We start from the raw sequence: 15,212 nt of genomic DNA, 5'->3' as shown, positions 1-15,212 counted from the left end.
TTAAGTTTCACCAATGTTTTTAAGAAAGGGGTGTTTTAAAAATACAACTAAACCAGATGACAGATTATTATTTATTTTTGGCAAACCTACGTTTCAAGTAATAACCCTCTTGAGGATTTGCTCTTTTCTAAGTTCCAATGCAGGGATCCAGATGCAGGGATTGTATTTTTGCATGGGTACCATGGTTTCGTGCTTTTATTTTTCAAAGGCTTGTCTGATGCTTTAGATGCATCAGAATGTAGATTGTTTTGTGGATGTGGAATGTAGGGGACTGATATTCAGAGTTCAGTGGTGCATGGGGAAAAATAGGGGGGGGGGGCAAGTTCGGGAGGGAGTTCAGCTTCCTGAGGGCCTGATGGATGAAGATGTTCTTCAGTCTGCTGGTCCTGGCCTGGAGACTCCGCCGTCTCCTCCCTGATGGAAGCAGACCCATGCAAAAATATGAAATAAAATATGTTAAGAAGCTGCATCTGGATCCCTGCATTGGAACTTATAAAAGAGCTAATCCTTATTGAAACGTAGGTTTGCCAAAAATAATAATATTAATCTGTCATCTTAAAAACACCCCTTTCTTAAAAACATTGGGTGAAACTTATTTGGTAGCATGATTCTTGTTTCATCATGTATTGACATATTTATTAGACTGATAAAAGTAGCATGAACCTTTGTAGAAATAATAAACATAAATCTTATAAGATACATTTGGCAACCTTATATTCAAGCTAGATTTAAAAATTATAAAATGCACAATATATGATTTTGGGAAAAAGTTAGAAAACCACCTTTTAGCGTTTTCTTCCATGGACAACAGTGATCTGGTCCTGGACAGACCTGGACAGATGACCTTTCTGAATGATGTCATTGTGTGTGTGTGTGTTCCTATGGGAGGCCGTTTGAAACGAAACCCATTGAAAACTTGGGATACACATTGAAACACGTGCACGTACATGGGAAACACTATATATCTGTGCATATATATGAAAGACATGCGGTTACACTCTTTGCATAAACCGTGCTTCTGTTTCCAAATGAACTAAAATTCCAGTTGCATTGAAAAAGCTCTCTCACACACAAGAATGTTTGAAGTGCATGTCTTTGTCCAGGTACGACAGTACATGGGCGATTACAGGGTATATGCAAAAGTTTCTATCTAACCACATGTCTTTCATATGCACAGATATATAGTGTTTCCCATGTACGTGCACGTGTTTCAATGTGTATCCCAAGTGTTTCAATGGGTTTCGTCTCAAACGGTCTCCCATATGTGCCTGTGCGTGTGTGTGTGTGTGTGTGTGTGCCTGTGCATGTGTGTGTGGCTGTGTGTGTGCGTGTGTGTGTCCCTGTACATGTGTGTGTGTGTGCCTGTGCATGTGTGTGAGTGTGTGGACCTGTGCCTGTGCATGTGTGTGTGTGTGCCTGTGCATGTGTGTGTGTGTGTGTGTGCCTGTGCATGCGTGTGTGCGTGTGTGGATGTGTGCCTCTGCATGTGTGCGCCTGTGCATGTGTGTGTGTGTGTGTGTGTGTGTGTGTGCCTGTGCATGTGTAAACAATTAAATAAACATTTAATGCATGATTAAAATGTATGATAAATGATTTACTTTGCTTTAGTAACATGTTTGTTACTACAATGTGTTTAATAAGTTCAATAAACACAAATAAATGCTGAATACTTGTTTAAAATGAATGATTTGCTTTAGTAACATGCTGTCATATTCTTTAAAATGGGTTTAAGTCTCTTTTAGCCGGTAATGTTTATGTGCGTGATTTATATGATTTATCAGAACACTAATTTGTATTTGTATTTATATTACACTGATATAACAATGCAAATGTGTTTATGATGAAATTTCTTGAGTAGTCATAATTCAGATGGCTTAAAAACGAAATTTCATTAAAAATGCAAGCACATGCAGAATATTTTGTGTGATGGTAGGTGTACAGTATTGTAAATATGAATATGAAAGGTTCTAAATATAATGTAAAAACGGTGTTTTGACAATTTTTTTCCCGATCCAGGTGAAATTATTTTATTTTAAACATCAAAAATGCATTGACGACACTGTCAATGTCTACAACAATAAATCAACATACATTTATATTTCTTAAAATTGATATTCCTTATTGTTCTAATAAACCAATATCTCTTTCTCACATCCGTGTAGGATGACCAAAACCTCCGGCATCTATATTACAAACAGATGACTGTAACGGACGACAAAAGCATCTTATTTCACGTATCGCAAACAGATGTGCATGTTATATGCATAATATATTATAAAGCAGCTGTCACAAACCAGAGGTCCAGTATCTGTATTACAACAGATGTCTTAACACTGGTTCATCCCTAATGACTTGATATATAACAAAACAGATGTCATATCCAGGGGCGTACATTGCACAACAGTTGGGGCGAGACAATAAACTACATTTCTCAAGAACAATTTTTGAAGGGGGCACAAATAATCCAGCTAAAATACAAGAGACTGCAGATAAGGCATTTCATTTAGATCTAGACATGTCAGTCTTAACCTCAAGAGCTCTTTATTTCTCAAGAATGCAGAAGTTACACATTTCATATCTAAATTTTGTTATGATTGCATTCCCATTCCCCTGATTATGAATCACATAACCCTGATTTAGGAAGAGTCATATTAAGCCGCTTTTCTACTGAAATGATCTGGAACAAAATTTCCCAGGAACCCCAAGACCTGTGGTCTGAATCAGTTTTTACAAATAAACCGCAGATTGGAGTATTAAACAAGTACATTCCTGCCTGAAATACTTTTAGATAAATAAATAAATAATTATGCAAATGATGGTTGAAATATAATGCTGCGTCAACCAATCAGGATGTTCATAGCTTAAGTCCCGCCCCCGAAAGTTCCTTTGAAAAAGTTCTACCTCGTGAGAAGGGAGTTTCTGAAGGGCAATGTTTTACCAGGAAGTTTTTTATTAAGTCTCTAGTTCCTGTGGTGGAAAAGGGCTTTATATGGAAAAGACTGAATGCATGTAAAAAAAAAAATAATTTACAGTAATTCACTTCAGACGTTGTGGTAACTGTCTTTACTATGCATGCTCAAAATGCCATTTTGAGTTTTAACATACTGCTGTTATTCCCTTTCTATTTTATTTCCTCTTTTTACTTTTTTACTCATTATCATCAATGCAAAAAAAATGCATGAGTTAATAAATAAAAATACTCTTCAAACATTTTAAAAACGGGACACGTTCAGAAATACCATTTTCATGACTTAATAGGAATGTCTACTAAACATTCTTGGCGCATATTTTTGTTGGCTGGAATAAAAAGCCATGGAAGTGAATGGACAGAATGTGTCTGTGAGTCGCAGTGATGCTTCTCTCCGTCTCTTCACACAGATTTCCACAGCGACTCAAGAACGCAGCTGTGCGGCTCAGAAAACGGACAGTTTGAAAGAGACGGTGCGTTTCTACAGAAAGCTTCTGCGTGGTCCTGTGGAGCTCCTGATGGAGGATCTCACACACATGTGCACAACACACACATGAACTTCTCACACACACAAAAGACAGGAAGTACAGATGGTCAAAGGATCCGCCTTAATGTCGCTGAACGTCTGAAATGAAAGCCGATTAAGGAAATTCAAGAAGTGGAAAAAAACTGGAAAATAACAATGGAACAGGAAAGGATTTACGGATGAAATGGAAAACCATGGGCCGGGTTCATGGAGGTCTTCGGAAAAAGGATTTTCTTTTTACAATCAAGACAAATAAGACATTAATAAAGAGGTTCCTAAGTGCAACTCTTTAAAACATTTCAGATATTTTCTAAAATATATTTTCTAAGAACGTTTGGCTGACGTTCAATGTATTTCTGAACGTTTTTGGAACATTCGATTGTATCATTTTTTCAAACATTATGGGAATGTTCTCTGAACATTCTAAAACAAGCCGTAACATTTAAAAACTGTTAGACGTTTCGATGTATAAATAATGCTTTTGTGCTAATGAAAAACCAAATAACTGTGAACCAGTAATCTATTATTGTTACTGGAAAAACATTTGTTCCTTATTTTGAGAGAACGCAGTCTATTTTTTTCTTTATAATAAATAAAATGTCAAGTGTTGATTGTTGAGGTCGCCTTGTGTAATACAACAAATACAAAACTTTACACTTGTGAATCTTTCAATTAAATATTTATCAAAGTGTAAAATGTGTTCATTTAAAGACACTGACTTTTAAAGGCTAATTTACTTGCTAGATATAAAACTTAAATCCTCTAGTAGTTGGGCATATAATATAGTATCATGTTGTATTTTTTTATATTCTGTTTAATATTTCTTTCCAAATTAAATACAAGTTGGAGGTTATCCTAACATACTTTATAAGAATGCAGAACAACACAAAGAATCAGTACTTTTTTTTATCTTTTGATGAAAACAAGCTTGCATAGTATAACCAAAGGCCGAGTATGTTGTAACATTTGTTGATCTCTGACATCAACGAGGACCTTATTTTTTCTATTGTACATTTTATAAAGTAATGACTCGTTCAGTTTTAGAGAGTGTGTTGCTGAGAATAAACACATTCAACACTTAACACTAAAAATCTTAAATGGGTTTCAGTTGAAGGTAACTACATTACAAACAACCTATGGAATGATATTCCGGACATTATGCATCATGCAATTGCGTTTTCAATTTGTGGACGCATAAAATGTGACATAATCCAAACGCAAATGCAAATCGCGCATTACCGTTTGCCTTTTCGTTTAAGCGAACGCACAGTGTCTGCAAAATTTAAAATGGAAATGCAAAGTCCGTTTGCAATTGTGTTTCCCATATCTTACGAGCTATGAGCCTGTCATATTTAAATAGCAATATGAATTACCACATTTGCCTTTTCACTCTCTCTGCACTGTGCATGTAAACTGCCAAAACTCAAATGGAATCGCAATACCTTTTGCATTTGAATTTCCAACATCTACACGGAAACCTGTCAATCAAGTGACGGGTGGGGGTGTTATTGGGCGTGTTTGCATTGGGAAGTGACGTCTTTGAGACCCTGCATGCAGAACTGTGTAAAACTATATATTACACGTGCACCGGCATACAAAAAATAACGCATGCAGGGCAGAATTAGGCAAATATCCTCTAATCATAAAGATACAAAAAAGGGCAATTAAATTCTGGAAACATCTGAAACTCAGTGACCCCCAATCATATCATTATAAAGCCCTTCAACACTAAGAGATGAGCAAAGAAAGCAAGCTGATCCAGAGCTTCAGTCCTGATGCTTCACTGACATCTACTGATGCTCTGAATCACATCACATCAAATTACAAACCCAAACAGAAAAACAGAGTAAAATGCGATGCTCTCTGACTCTAAAGAGGGAGTAGAGTATGGCAGAGTATCTGTACACAGTGTCAGATCAGAAACTGAGAAGCACGCTGACCAGATACAGACTCAGCGGACACAAGCTGATGATAGAGACGGGCAGACACAGAAAAACATAGCTGCCAGCGGAGCAGAGACTGTGTGCACACTGTGATCTGAATCAGATGGAAACAGAAGTGCACTTCCTAACAGAATGCTCCAAATACACGGACATACAGACAGTGTTCTGTGATCAGACACAGCAGATCCATCAGACATTTAAAACTCTTCCGAAGCAGGAGAAACTGCCGAATCAGTTCGGAGAACACAAGAACTGCTGTGTGTTTGCTGCTCAATATGCGTCTGCCTGTCATGATGTTAGAGAAAACACTCAACCTGCCCTGACCTGATGTTTCCAGCACACGTAGATTATGTTATCCCATATTACTGTATTGTATTACTTAGATGTATATTTTGCCTCTGTAAATCTAATACCATATTCTATTTTATTTTATTTCTAACTTATATATTCACATACACTAATTCACTTTGCACTACATGGTTAATACTTTTTATATATTTTATTATTACTATTATTCTTTTTCTTTCTGTAAATACAAGCAGCCCAGCTGCAACTGCTTTGGCAATACAAATGTAGTTTTTGTCATGCCAATAAAGAACACCTAAATTGAAATTGAGAGAGAGAGGGAGAGAGAGAGTTGGTGTAGGGCGATAGAATATTCAGTTTGTACAGTATATAAACCATTACGCCTATGGGATGAACACACAAGGACAGTGAAGCAGACGTGTGTGTGTGTGTAAGTGTGTGTTTAAAGAAACAGAAGGATGTTGTTAAGTAGTCTCTAATTTACAGATACTATGTGTCTAAATAATAAAGCTTCGCTGTGATTGTATAGTTTTATAGCCGTTGCTGATTGGATGGGCTCTCTCTCTGTCACGTGACTGGAGGCGCTGTAAACACGGGGAATCATGTGACCGCAGCCGGAGAGGAAGCTTCAATCACGGCGACCATGTCTGAGCGGACGCCGCTGCTGCATTACCGGCTCTCCGCCAGCGTCAACGAGTCCGGAGACCACCGGGAGACTCGGACCGGTAGAGATGAGGACGAGCACCAGAGCCCCGCGGCTGTCCGACGGAAAACCGCCGCTAAACAGCCGCCCAAACTCAACATATTCTTCGGCGTGGTGGTTCCAACACTGCTGTCAATGTTCAGTGTGGTGGTGTTCCTGCGGATCGGTGCGTCTATCACTGACACTATCTATCTATCTATCTATCTATCTATCTATCTATCTATCTATCTATCTATCTATCTATCTATCTATCTATCTATCTATCTATCTATCTATCTGTCTGTCTGTCTGTCTGTCTGTCTGTCTGTCTGTCTGTCTGTCACATTATCGAAACAGTACGAGAACGTTATTTATTTGTCAACATAATGGAAATGTTCTCAGAACGTTCTGGCAAGGTTTTCTCAAAGTTACATACAAACGTTCTTCTAGTTACGATAATAGAACATTTGTTCAAAATTATTTGCATGTCTTTAATAATGCACTAAAAATTTGTACGAAAGTTTTTTTATAACTTAACATAATGGGAATGTTCTTGGAACGTTCTCGCAAGGTTCTCTCAAAGTTACGACCAAATTTTCTTCTAGTAACGGTAATAGAACATTTTTTCAAAATAAATCTTTAATAACGTACTCAAAAAAATTATACGGAAACGTTATTTATATGTCATCATAATGGGAATGTTCTCAAAGTTTTGGAATGGTTCCCCTAAAGTTATGAAATTTTTTTTATTAGAACATTTGTTCAAAATAATAAGCACATCTTTAATAACGCACTCAAAAAATTAGTATGAAAGCTTTTTTATAATTTAACATAATGGGAATGTTCTTGGAACGTTCTGGCAAGTTTCTCTCAATGTTACGAACAAACGTTCTTCTAGTAACGATAATAGAACATTTGTTAAAAATTATTTGCAAGTCTTTAATAACGTACTCAAAAAAGATGTATGAAAACGTTATTTATATGTCAACATAATGGGAATGTTCTCGGAAAGTTCTGGCAAGGTTCTCTCAAAGTTTCAAACAATTGTTTTTCTAGCTATGATTAAAGAACATTTGTTCAAAATCGGGCTGCACGATAAATCGCATGCGATATTTAATGCGCATCTTGTCAATAAAGCCACTTCTGTTATCAGCGGTAAATCTCCATCACCTGCGCACTTTCTCATGGAGGAGCATTAACTACACTGAGCCGTTGTTTACTAGCAAGCTGCGCAAAATATGATTGTGGTTTTGCGTAGCTTGTCATTAAATATCGCATGTGATTTATCGTGCAGCCCTAGTTCAAATTTATTTGTAACACTTCAATAACGTACTCCAAAAATTTGTACGAAAACATTATTTACACGTCAACGTAATTGGAATGTTCTCGGAACGTTCTGACAAGGTTCTCTCAAAGTTACGAGCATACGTTCTTCTAGTAACGTTAATAAAACGTTCATTCAGAGTTATCTGTTTTTTTTTTATAATGTTCTTAAAACATTTGTTATGTATTGTTCATGGAACGCTTTAGTTAAATATTTGTCTAACATTTTATTTATTGTAACTACTTGTTTTAGAACATTTATAGAACACTCAGAAGTATTGTATGTAAATATGACTGAACATGAGATTAACGCCACACGGATGTGGTTTTGTGCTATTAAAATAAGTGTAAACTGGCTTTGCTGGATGCTAACACATCATGAGCCCAGATTATTTCCTTTTCTGCTTCTCTATAGTGTGAACGAACAGAAACTCGGACTTCGTACAGTCTGATCCACACAGACAGTTATTGGTTTCTGTGGTCAACAATCGTCCACTGAGAGAGGAAGAGCGTCTTTTCTTACATTTGAAGTCATTTTGTTACAGTTCATATTGTGTGCTGTTTAGTAGCGAGATACATTGTATCACATAACTAAATAAATATCGGCACAGCAGCCTGAAACAAAATTTGACAAACAAGTTACTTATAATCCACTTTGGATTAAAGTGTCTGCTAAATTAGTACATGTACATTTTAAATGAGATTTTATTTTAAATTTCATTTTAGTTTCAAATTTAGTGCTTTTCTTTTTTTTCTTTTTTTTCTGTATAGCTTATGCATTTTAGTTTTAGTTTCAGTTTTGTGTAACGGTTACAGCGCTGATGGTTTGTCTGAGACTGATCATTAATAAACAGCTGATTGTGACGTAATATATGATTTTATTAATGACAGGAGCTTCAGCACAGACGTCGTGTCTCTGAATATCTCTGGCATGATTTATAAATGTTTAATCACTGTGTACAGTACATAGTAACCGCAGTCACAGACAGGCTGTGATCTGTCTGTAATTTGTGAGCATTTGGCGTTGTGCGGTGGTTATACTGGTTATGCCACTCATATGGCACACACAAACACACACACAAACACACACACACACACACACACACACACACACACCCAGATTGGCTCTGAAATGACTCATTCACATCCGCAGGTTTTAACTCTGCTCGGGTTTAATATTTGCTTTTGTTTGTCTTTTAAGCACACTGGCTTAGTGAGAAGCCGCTACGGTAAGAAACGATCATGTATTGATTTGCTGTATTTATCATATGTGACAGGTGTTCAGCCTGCATGTGGAAACACACACACACACACACACACACACACACACACACACACATTGCATGTTAGCAAAGTCACAGTCACATGAAAGCAAAACTGACCCTGTGTGTGTTTTTAATACATGTTGCTACTCGTATTGGAAAGAAGATGCATAAGATGCACGTCATTCCTAAAAATTAGTTTTTTTGTATTGATGTTTGTCTTGGTTGTGGTTTGGAAGCTTAGTTTGGCCACGGAATAATTAAAAAAAAAAAGTTAATTGCAACTGTTTATCTCACAATTTTTTTCTTGTGAGTTTATATTTTTAATATTTAAATTTTTCAATATCTGATTTGCTCAAAATGCTGACTTATTTTTCTCACACATTAAATATTTCGGTATGAATTAAAGATATAAAGATTGTAAAGTTAGAATTGTGAGATAAAAAGTCACAACTTTTTTGTTTTATTCCCTGGCAGAAACAAAAAGTCTGAATTTTAAGAAAAGGTTGCAATTAATTTTGTAATTTTTTTAATCGGTGGCGGAAAGAAGCATTCAGAGTGTGAAACCCTGAAATACATTGAAAATCAACTTTCACTTAGAAACTAGTTCACAAATTAAAGAAACAGCAAGTAATGCATTGAATTCAACATTAAATTTGGAAGCTGAAAGACTTTTTATTATTTCATAAACCTTTCTCCAGTAAACTTTATTTTATTTACAGCTTAGCAAAATAATTGTTGTGTTGTTTTTTTTCTGATCTTTTGATTTAGGTGATGCTTTTTTATCTTTAATTAGTAGTTACTAAGTAATTTAATGCTGGCTAATGTGAAAAAAGTCACCGCAATATTATCAAATAATAATGCATGTGAAACTAGTCCTGGTCAAGCGATTGTGCAGATTCCCCATAATGCAGTGCAATCTAAGCATGAATTAAAACAAGTCCTGATCTGTGATGTTGAATATCTTCTTGCATTCTATAAAGTACATGAAGTTTTAGAAGAAATTTTTATCAAAAACATTATTTCATGTTGAGCACAAATAACATATCTCCATTCTGCATGTGTGTATTTGCATATTTGTATGTGAAGTATCGTAATGCATAATGTGGAAATATAAAAAATCATTTTTAACAAGTCGATAACACTTTACTAAAAGCCTTAAAATATAATGCATTATAAATGTATTCGTAATGTGTGTAATGCATTAAATATTATTATTATTTATCTTTTCATAAAATAATTGCAGTATGCATTACAATATTTGAACATATTTTAATGCATTATGCTTTCTAAAGGTTTAACAATGAATAGATAATTATTATAATGTATTAAAATAATTGTGGTTATACAATTCTCATTCCTCATGAGATCATACAATGCATAATAATGTGCATTAAAAAGCATGATTAATGCATTAAAACTACTTTTATAGTGCATTTTAAATTAAGGCTTTCAGTAAAGTGTTACTGAAGTTTGCAAACTGTGCACATGCATGCAAATGTGTGCAGATTTGTGATGTTAATGTTTTCAGATGTTTCAAATGTCATCTAGGGTTTTTTTCTTTATAGTAATTTGTTTGACTGAAGTCCATTAAGTGCTGCACTAATCTAGAACATCTGATCTGTGAATGAACTACACGAGAGCAAGACTAAGCATGCATCAGTTTATGTTTAAAGTGATGACAGGACACTTTTACTGCCATTTTAAAGCTGAAGTGTGTCAAAATGCAACCTGTTTGCAGATCAAATTGACCAAAGATTTACAACGTAATGGTAATAGAAGACATTTTGTATGCACAATCCACAATGCCTGTTATGTGAGTGTCTGCATGTTTGTGACTTTATTAAATAAGGGGAAAAAAAGACACAATATGAAGAACAGCAAAACTAGGTTACAGCAATACTTCACTCAAAAAACGAAAAATGTTCTGAAAATGTGTTCACTCTCAGGATCATCAGAGATCAGGATGAGTTTGTATCTTTATCAGGTTTGTAGAAATGCATTGCATCAGTGTCTCATCAATGGATGCTCTGCAGTGAATGGGTGCCGTCAGAATGAGAGTCTGATAAAACATCACAATAATCCACAGCACTCCAGTCCATCAGTGAACATCTGGAGAAGACAAAAGATGAAACAAATCCAGCATTAAGATGATTTTAACTCAAACACATAGAGTCTATAATCCATAAAAACACTTCCTTCAGTGAAAGAGTGCATCTGCTGTTGTTGTTTAGAGCTGTTTAAACGCTGCTTGATCTGTGCAGATTTCTCTCCTGATTCAGACCAGAACACTTTTTCACTGGAGGAAGTGTTATTATGGATTATAGACTCTATGTATTGGAGTTAAAAACATCTTAATGCTGGATTTGTTCCATCTTTTGTCTTCTCCAGATGTTCACTGATGGACTGGAGTGCTGTGGATTATTGTGATGTATTTATCAGCTGTTTGGACTCTCATTCTGACGGCACCCTTTCACTGCAGAGCAAATGATGCAGTGCTGCATTTCTGCATACCTGATGAAGAAAAAAAGCTAATCTACATCTCAGATGACCTGAGGGTGAACACATTTTCAGCACATTGAAGTAAACTGTTGCTTTAACCAGTATTTTTGAAACTCAAAAATGTTGCGGGTCAAAATTGACCCAGAGTGTAATATAAGGGTTAAGACACCAGTGTTGTTTGTCTCGCAGGTTTTGTTGTGGGTCAGTGTGGTCTTTATCAGACTATAGCAATGCTGCTGGTGGCGTATTTCATCATCAGTATGACGGTTCTGTCGGTGTGTGCGATCTCCACTAACGGAGCGCTGGATGCCGGAGGAGCGTATTGTATCCTTGCATCATTGAACACAAACATAAACACATGCATGACTCTACCTGTCGTTAATTTCCTTAGCTGTGGGGTTGTTGTTCGTCTGTGCTTTTGTTTGCATCTACAGACATGATCAGTCGTGCTCTCGGTCCAGAGTTCGGTGGCAGCATTGGCATCATGTTCTTTCTGGCAAACGTGTGCGGCTGTGCCTTCTTAGTGCTGGGACTGGTGGAGGCCATACTCACAACCTTCGGGATTCCTGAAGGTAGCGTCTGTACTTGTGTTTATGTTAATTGTATAGGTATGCATGATCCTATTGACTTATGGAAGGGTTATTGACAAAATATGATTTCATTTAGAGTGACTAAAACCACAGGAGTCCACTCTGCATAATCGGTTTTGGTTCATCTTTGGATGGCAGTGCATTATCTTTAATGGCACCAGTAATGCCAAGGTCATGGGTTTGATATTAAATATAAATGTAATGGAGTTTGGTGTACAATAACATCAAACCAAAATAAAGGCTGCTGCACTGCTCTAGATGTTTAATGTTTTTATACAGAACACTGTTGAGGTATGTCATTTCTTTCTAAAAAGCATAAAACGTTTTCCCCTTGTGTGCAAAATTGAGCTTAAATTTGAACCAAAAACGGTGTTATTTTTGTAATATTCATATACTGTTATAATAGTTGTTGTTATAATTTTAGTAAATATTTTAGTGTTTTATATGCTTTTGTCATTTTTTTTTTTACATTTTTAATTTATTTTTATATTTCTATATGGTTTTAGTTCTTTATATTTCAACTGTAGTTTTAGCTTCAGCGTAAAAATATTTCAGATGTCAAGGCAACATTTGTCAATTTTATTTATAGTTTTTCATTTAATATTCATATTTTGATAAATTTCGGCTATATTATGCACATTGTTATTTTTTTATTTTCTAGCATCAATGGCTATTAATTACAATTAAATAAATTAATAAAAATATGTATTTATTCATGTTTATATTTATTTTTTTGTTTTAATGTCCAGCATCAAAGGCTATTAACTGCAATTAAATAAAACAAATAAAACTTTTATTTCTGTATTTATTTAAATTATTTTCCAGCATCAATGGTTATTTATTGCAATTAAATAAAAGAATAAAACATTTATTTATTTATTTTCCAGCAAAAATGGCTATCAATTGCTATTAAATGATTAAAAAATTAGTTTTTTTGTTTATTTATTTAAAAATACAAATAAATTAAACTAGTAATTAATTTAAAAAATGAATGAATTTATGTTTTAGGTTTTAATGAGTGTTGACTTGTGTTGTTATTTTTCTCAGATGGCTCGTCGCTGTCTGCATCTCGGTACATGGTTCTGCCGACCGGTTACTGGTGGTCTCTGCTGTACGGCACAGTGGTTCTGCTGCTGTGTGTGTTCGTGTGTCTGATCGGGGCTCATATCTATGCTAAAGCCACCTTCCTCATCTTCATCATCGTCATGGTGGTTTTAGGGACAATCTTTATCAGTTTCTTCATCGTGCCGTTTCAAACCGTCCAGCTGCCTGGTCACAGGAACGCTTCCCTCGGCCCGACGAGTGCAAACTTCACCGGCTTTAAGTTAGAAACACTGATGGGAAATGTGCAAGGTGAGAGATTTTTACGATGGGTTTTCACATGTAACCAGCTTTCAGTGTTTGATACCATGTCACTCACACACTTCTGTAAAAGACCAAAGGAAGCTTCCTGAATGAAGAAACAGATTTTTTAACTTGATATTAATTAACCAGCTTCATCAATAACCCAACCGATCATTACACATGTACAATAAAAGCAGCTAGTTCTTTCAAATCTAAGCACGTTTTTAGGAACATGACATTAGATCAGCTGTTCTCATATTAGTGTCATTGTTAAAGTAGTGAAACTAAAATCGAACACCACTTTTGAAGTGGAATATATATTTTTTTTTATGTTTATTTATATTTTTAGTTTATCAAGATTGTGAGTTGAAGAAAAGCTGATGAATAAATCATAAAAATGTGAAATTAAACTGAGTAAATGTAAAATAAAAATGCACTTTTATAAAAAAAAAAAAACTTGGAAAATGAAATCAAATGCTAACTAGAAAAGATAATCATTTATACATATGTAGGTGTGGTAACATGTTACATATGCTTCCTATAGTAATAACAGTAAATCATGCATAATTACAAGTAATTTAACCTAACCTTAACCTAAACCATAATTTCATCTTTATTTTGCATACTACTTTATAAAATACTGATTGTGTCAAAGCAGCTTTACAGACACTTTATTAGTTGTCTAATAAACCAGGCATTGTATATTATGAATATTGTTCGCTCTACTACAAATTGCTATTTTTTAAGTGGCTTTGGATAAAAGAGTCTGCTAAATTCATACATGTAAGTGTAATAATCGTGATTTTTAGCACAAATGCTGGGTTGCAGAATTCACAGAAAGTTAATCTAGTGTGTGTGTGTGTGTGTGTGTGTGTGTGTGTTTAGCTGACTACACAGTGGACTACACCACTGGAGTCATGATGTCTTTCGCCACTGTTTTTGCGGTGATGTTTAACGGCTGTACTGGAATCATGGCTGGATCCAACATGTCCGGTGGGTCTTGAGTTTACTGGACTGTTTATTGCTGTTTAGCATTTTCTACTGTTTGTTAGACTGAATTCTTGTGTAAAAATGAAATTTCTGAATGACTTCTCAACCAAAACCCAGTTGGATTTTTCCATTGGCTTCTGGATTATTTCAGAAAACAAACCCAAAGGTTTATAATAGGTACACATTTTGTTCATCATGATATTCTTCACAAATTAACATGACTTCTATTCATTTTGAAGCCTAAATAAAATCGGCAGAGGTAAAAATCTTAACATATCCAATAAATGAACCACCAAATTAAAAAACACTTAGCTTTCCAAAACTCTTTGAGTCTTTATTTTAAAACATATTTTCACAGAAAGTAATTATAAACTGTCTAAACAACTGTCTGTTGTTTCAAACTAGTGGAAAGAAAACTCCAAAATACACTTTTAAGTATTATTTTCATTGCTCTTTATCTATTTACGTCTATAGAATTCAGTTACAATACTTATCTTTAAAGAGTTTTTTCTCCACTTCAGCAGCACTTACAAACACCAAAACTTAGAGTTTTATTCCTCTCTATATTCTGAAGGATTTTATAGAAGGGTTTGTTCATATATCATTCGCCTGGTTTAAATTTTTGCACTTTATCGATTTGCTTCTATTGATTTCAATTACAGTATATATCTTTAAAAGCCGTTTTCACAAAATGAGTTTTTTCTCCACTTCAGCAGCACTTACAAACACCAAAACTTAGAGTTTTATTCCTCTTTATATTCTGAAGGATTTTATAG

At 35.1% G+C, this 15,212-nt stretch overlaps 1 protein-coding gene across 2 annotated transcripts in view; it reads left to right on the top strand.

Annotated features, from left to right (window-relative positions):
- Positions 1 to 6,321: 6,321 nt before the first annotated feature.
- The window catches only part of LOC132123331 (solute carrier family 12 member 9-like), a 54,565-nt gene continuing 45,674 nt past the window's right edge, over positions 6,322 to 15,212 (top strand). The window contains exons 1-6 of one of the 2 annotated variants that reach the window (XM_059533883.1): positions 6,334 to 6,612; positions 8,950 to 8,977; positions 11,702 to 11,836; positions 11,947 to 12,084; positions 13,150 to 13,455; positions 14,332 to 14,439. In XM_059533883.1, coding sequence (XP_059389866.1) covers positions 6,475 to 6,612; positions 8,950 to 8,977; positions 11,702 to 11,836; positions 11,947 to 12,084; positions 13,150 to 13,455; positions 14,332 to 14,439 — 853 coding nt within the window. In that variant the 5' untranslated portion in view covers positions 6,334 to 6,474. Of the gene's footprint in view, positions 6,613 to 8,949; positions 8,978 to 11,701; positions 11,837 to 11,946; positions 12,085 to 13,149; positions 13,456 to 14,331; positions 14,440 to 15,212 lie in introns of both variants that reach the window. The other variant, XM_059533882.1, reaches the window with a different exon arrangement.

Source organism: Carassius carassius, chromosome 41, assembly GCF_963082965.1.
Source record: "Carassius carassius chromosome 41, fCarCar2.1, whole genome shotgun sequence".
Taxonomy (NCBI): domain Eukaryota; kingdom Metazoa; phylum Chordata; class Actinopteri; order Cypriniformes; family Cyprinidae; genus Carassius; species Carassius carassius.
This window is presented reverse-complemented; position numbering and strand designations above follow the sequence as displayed.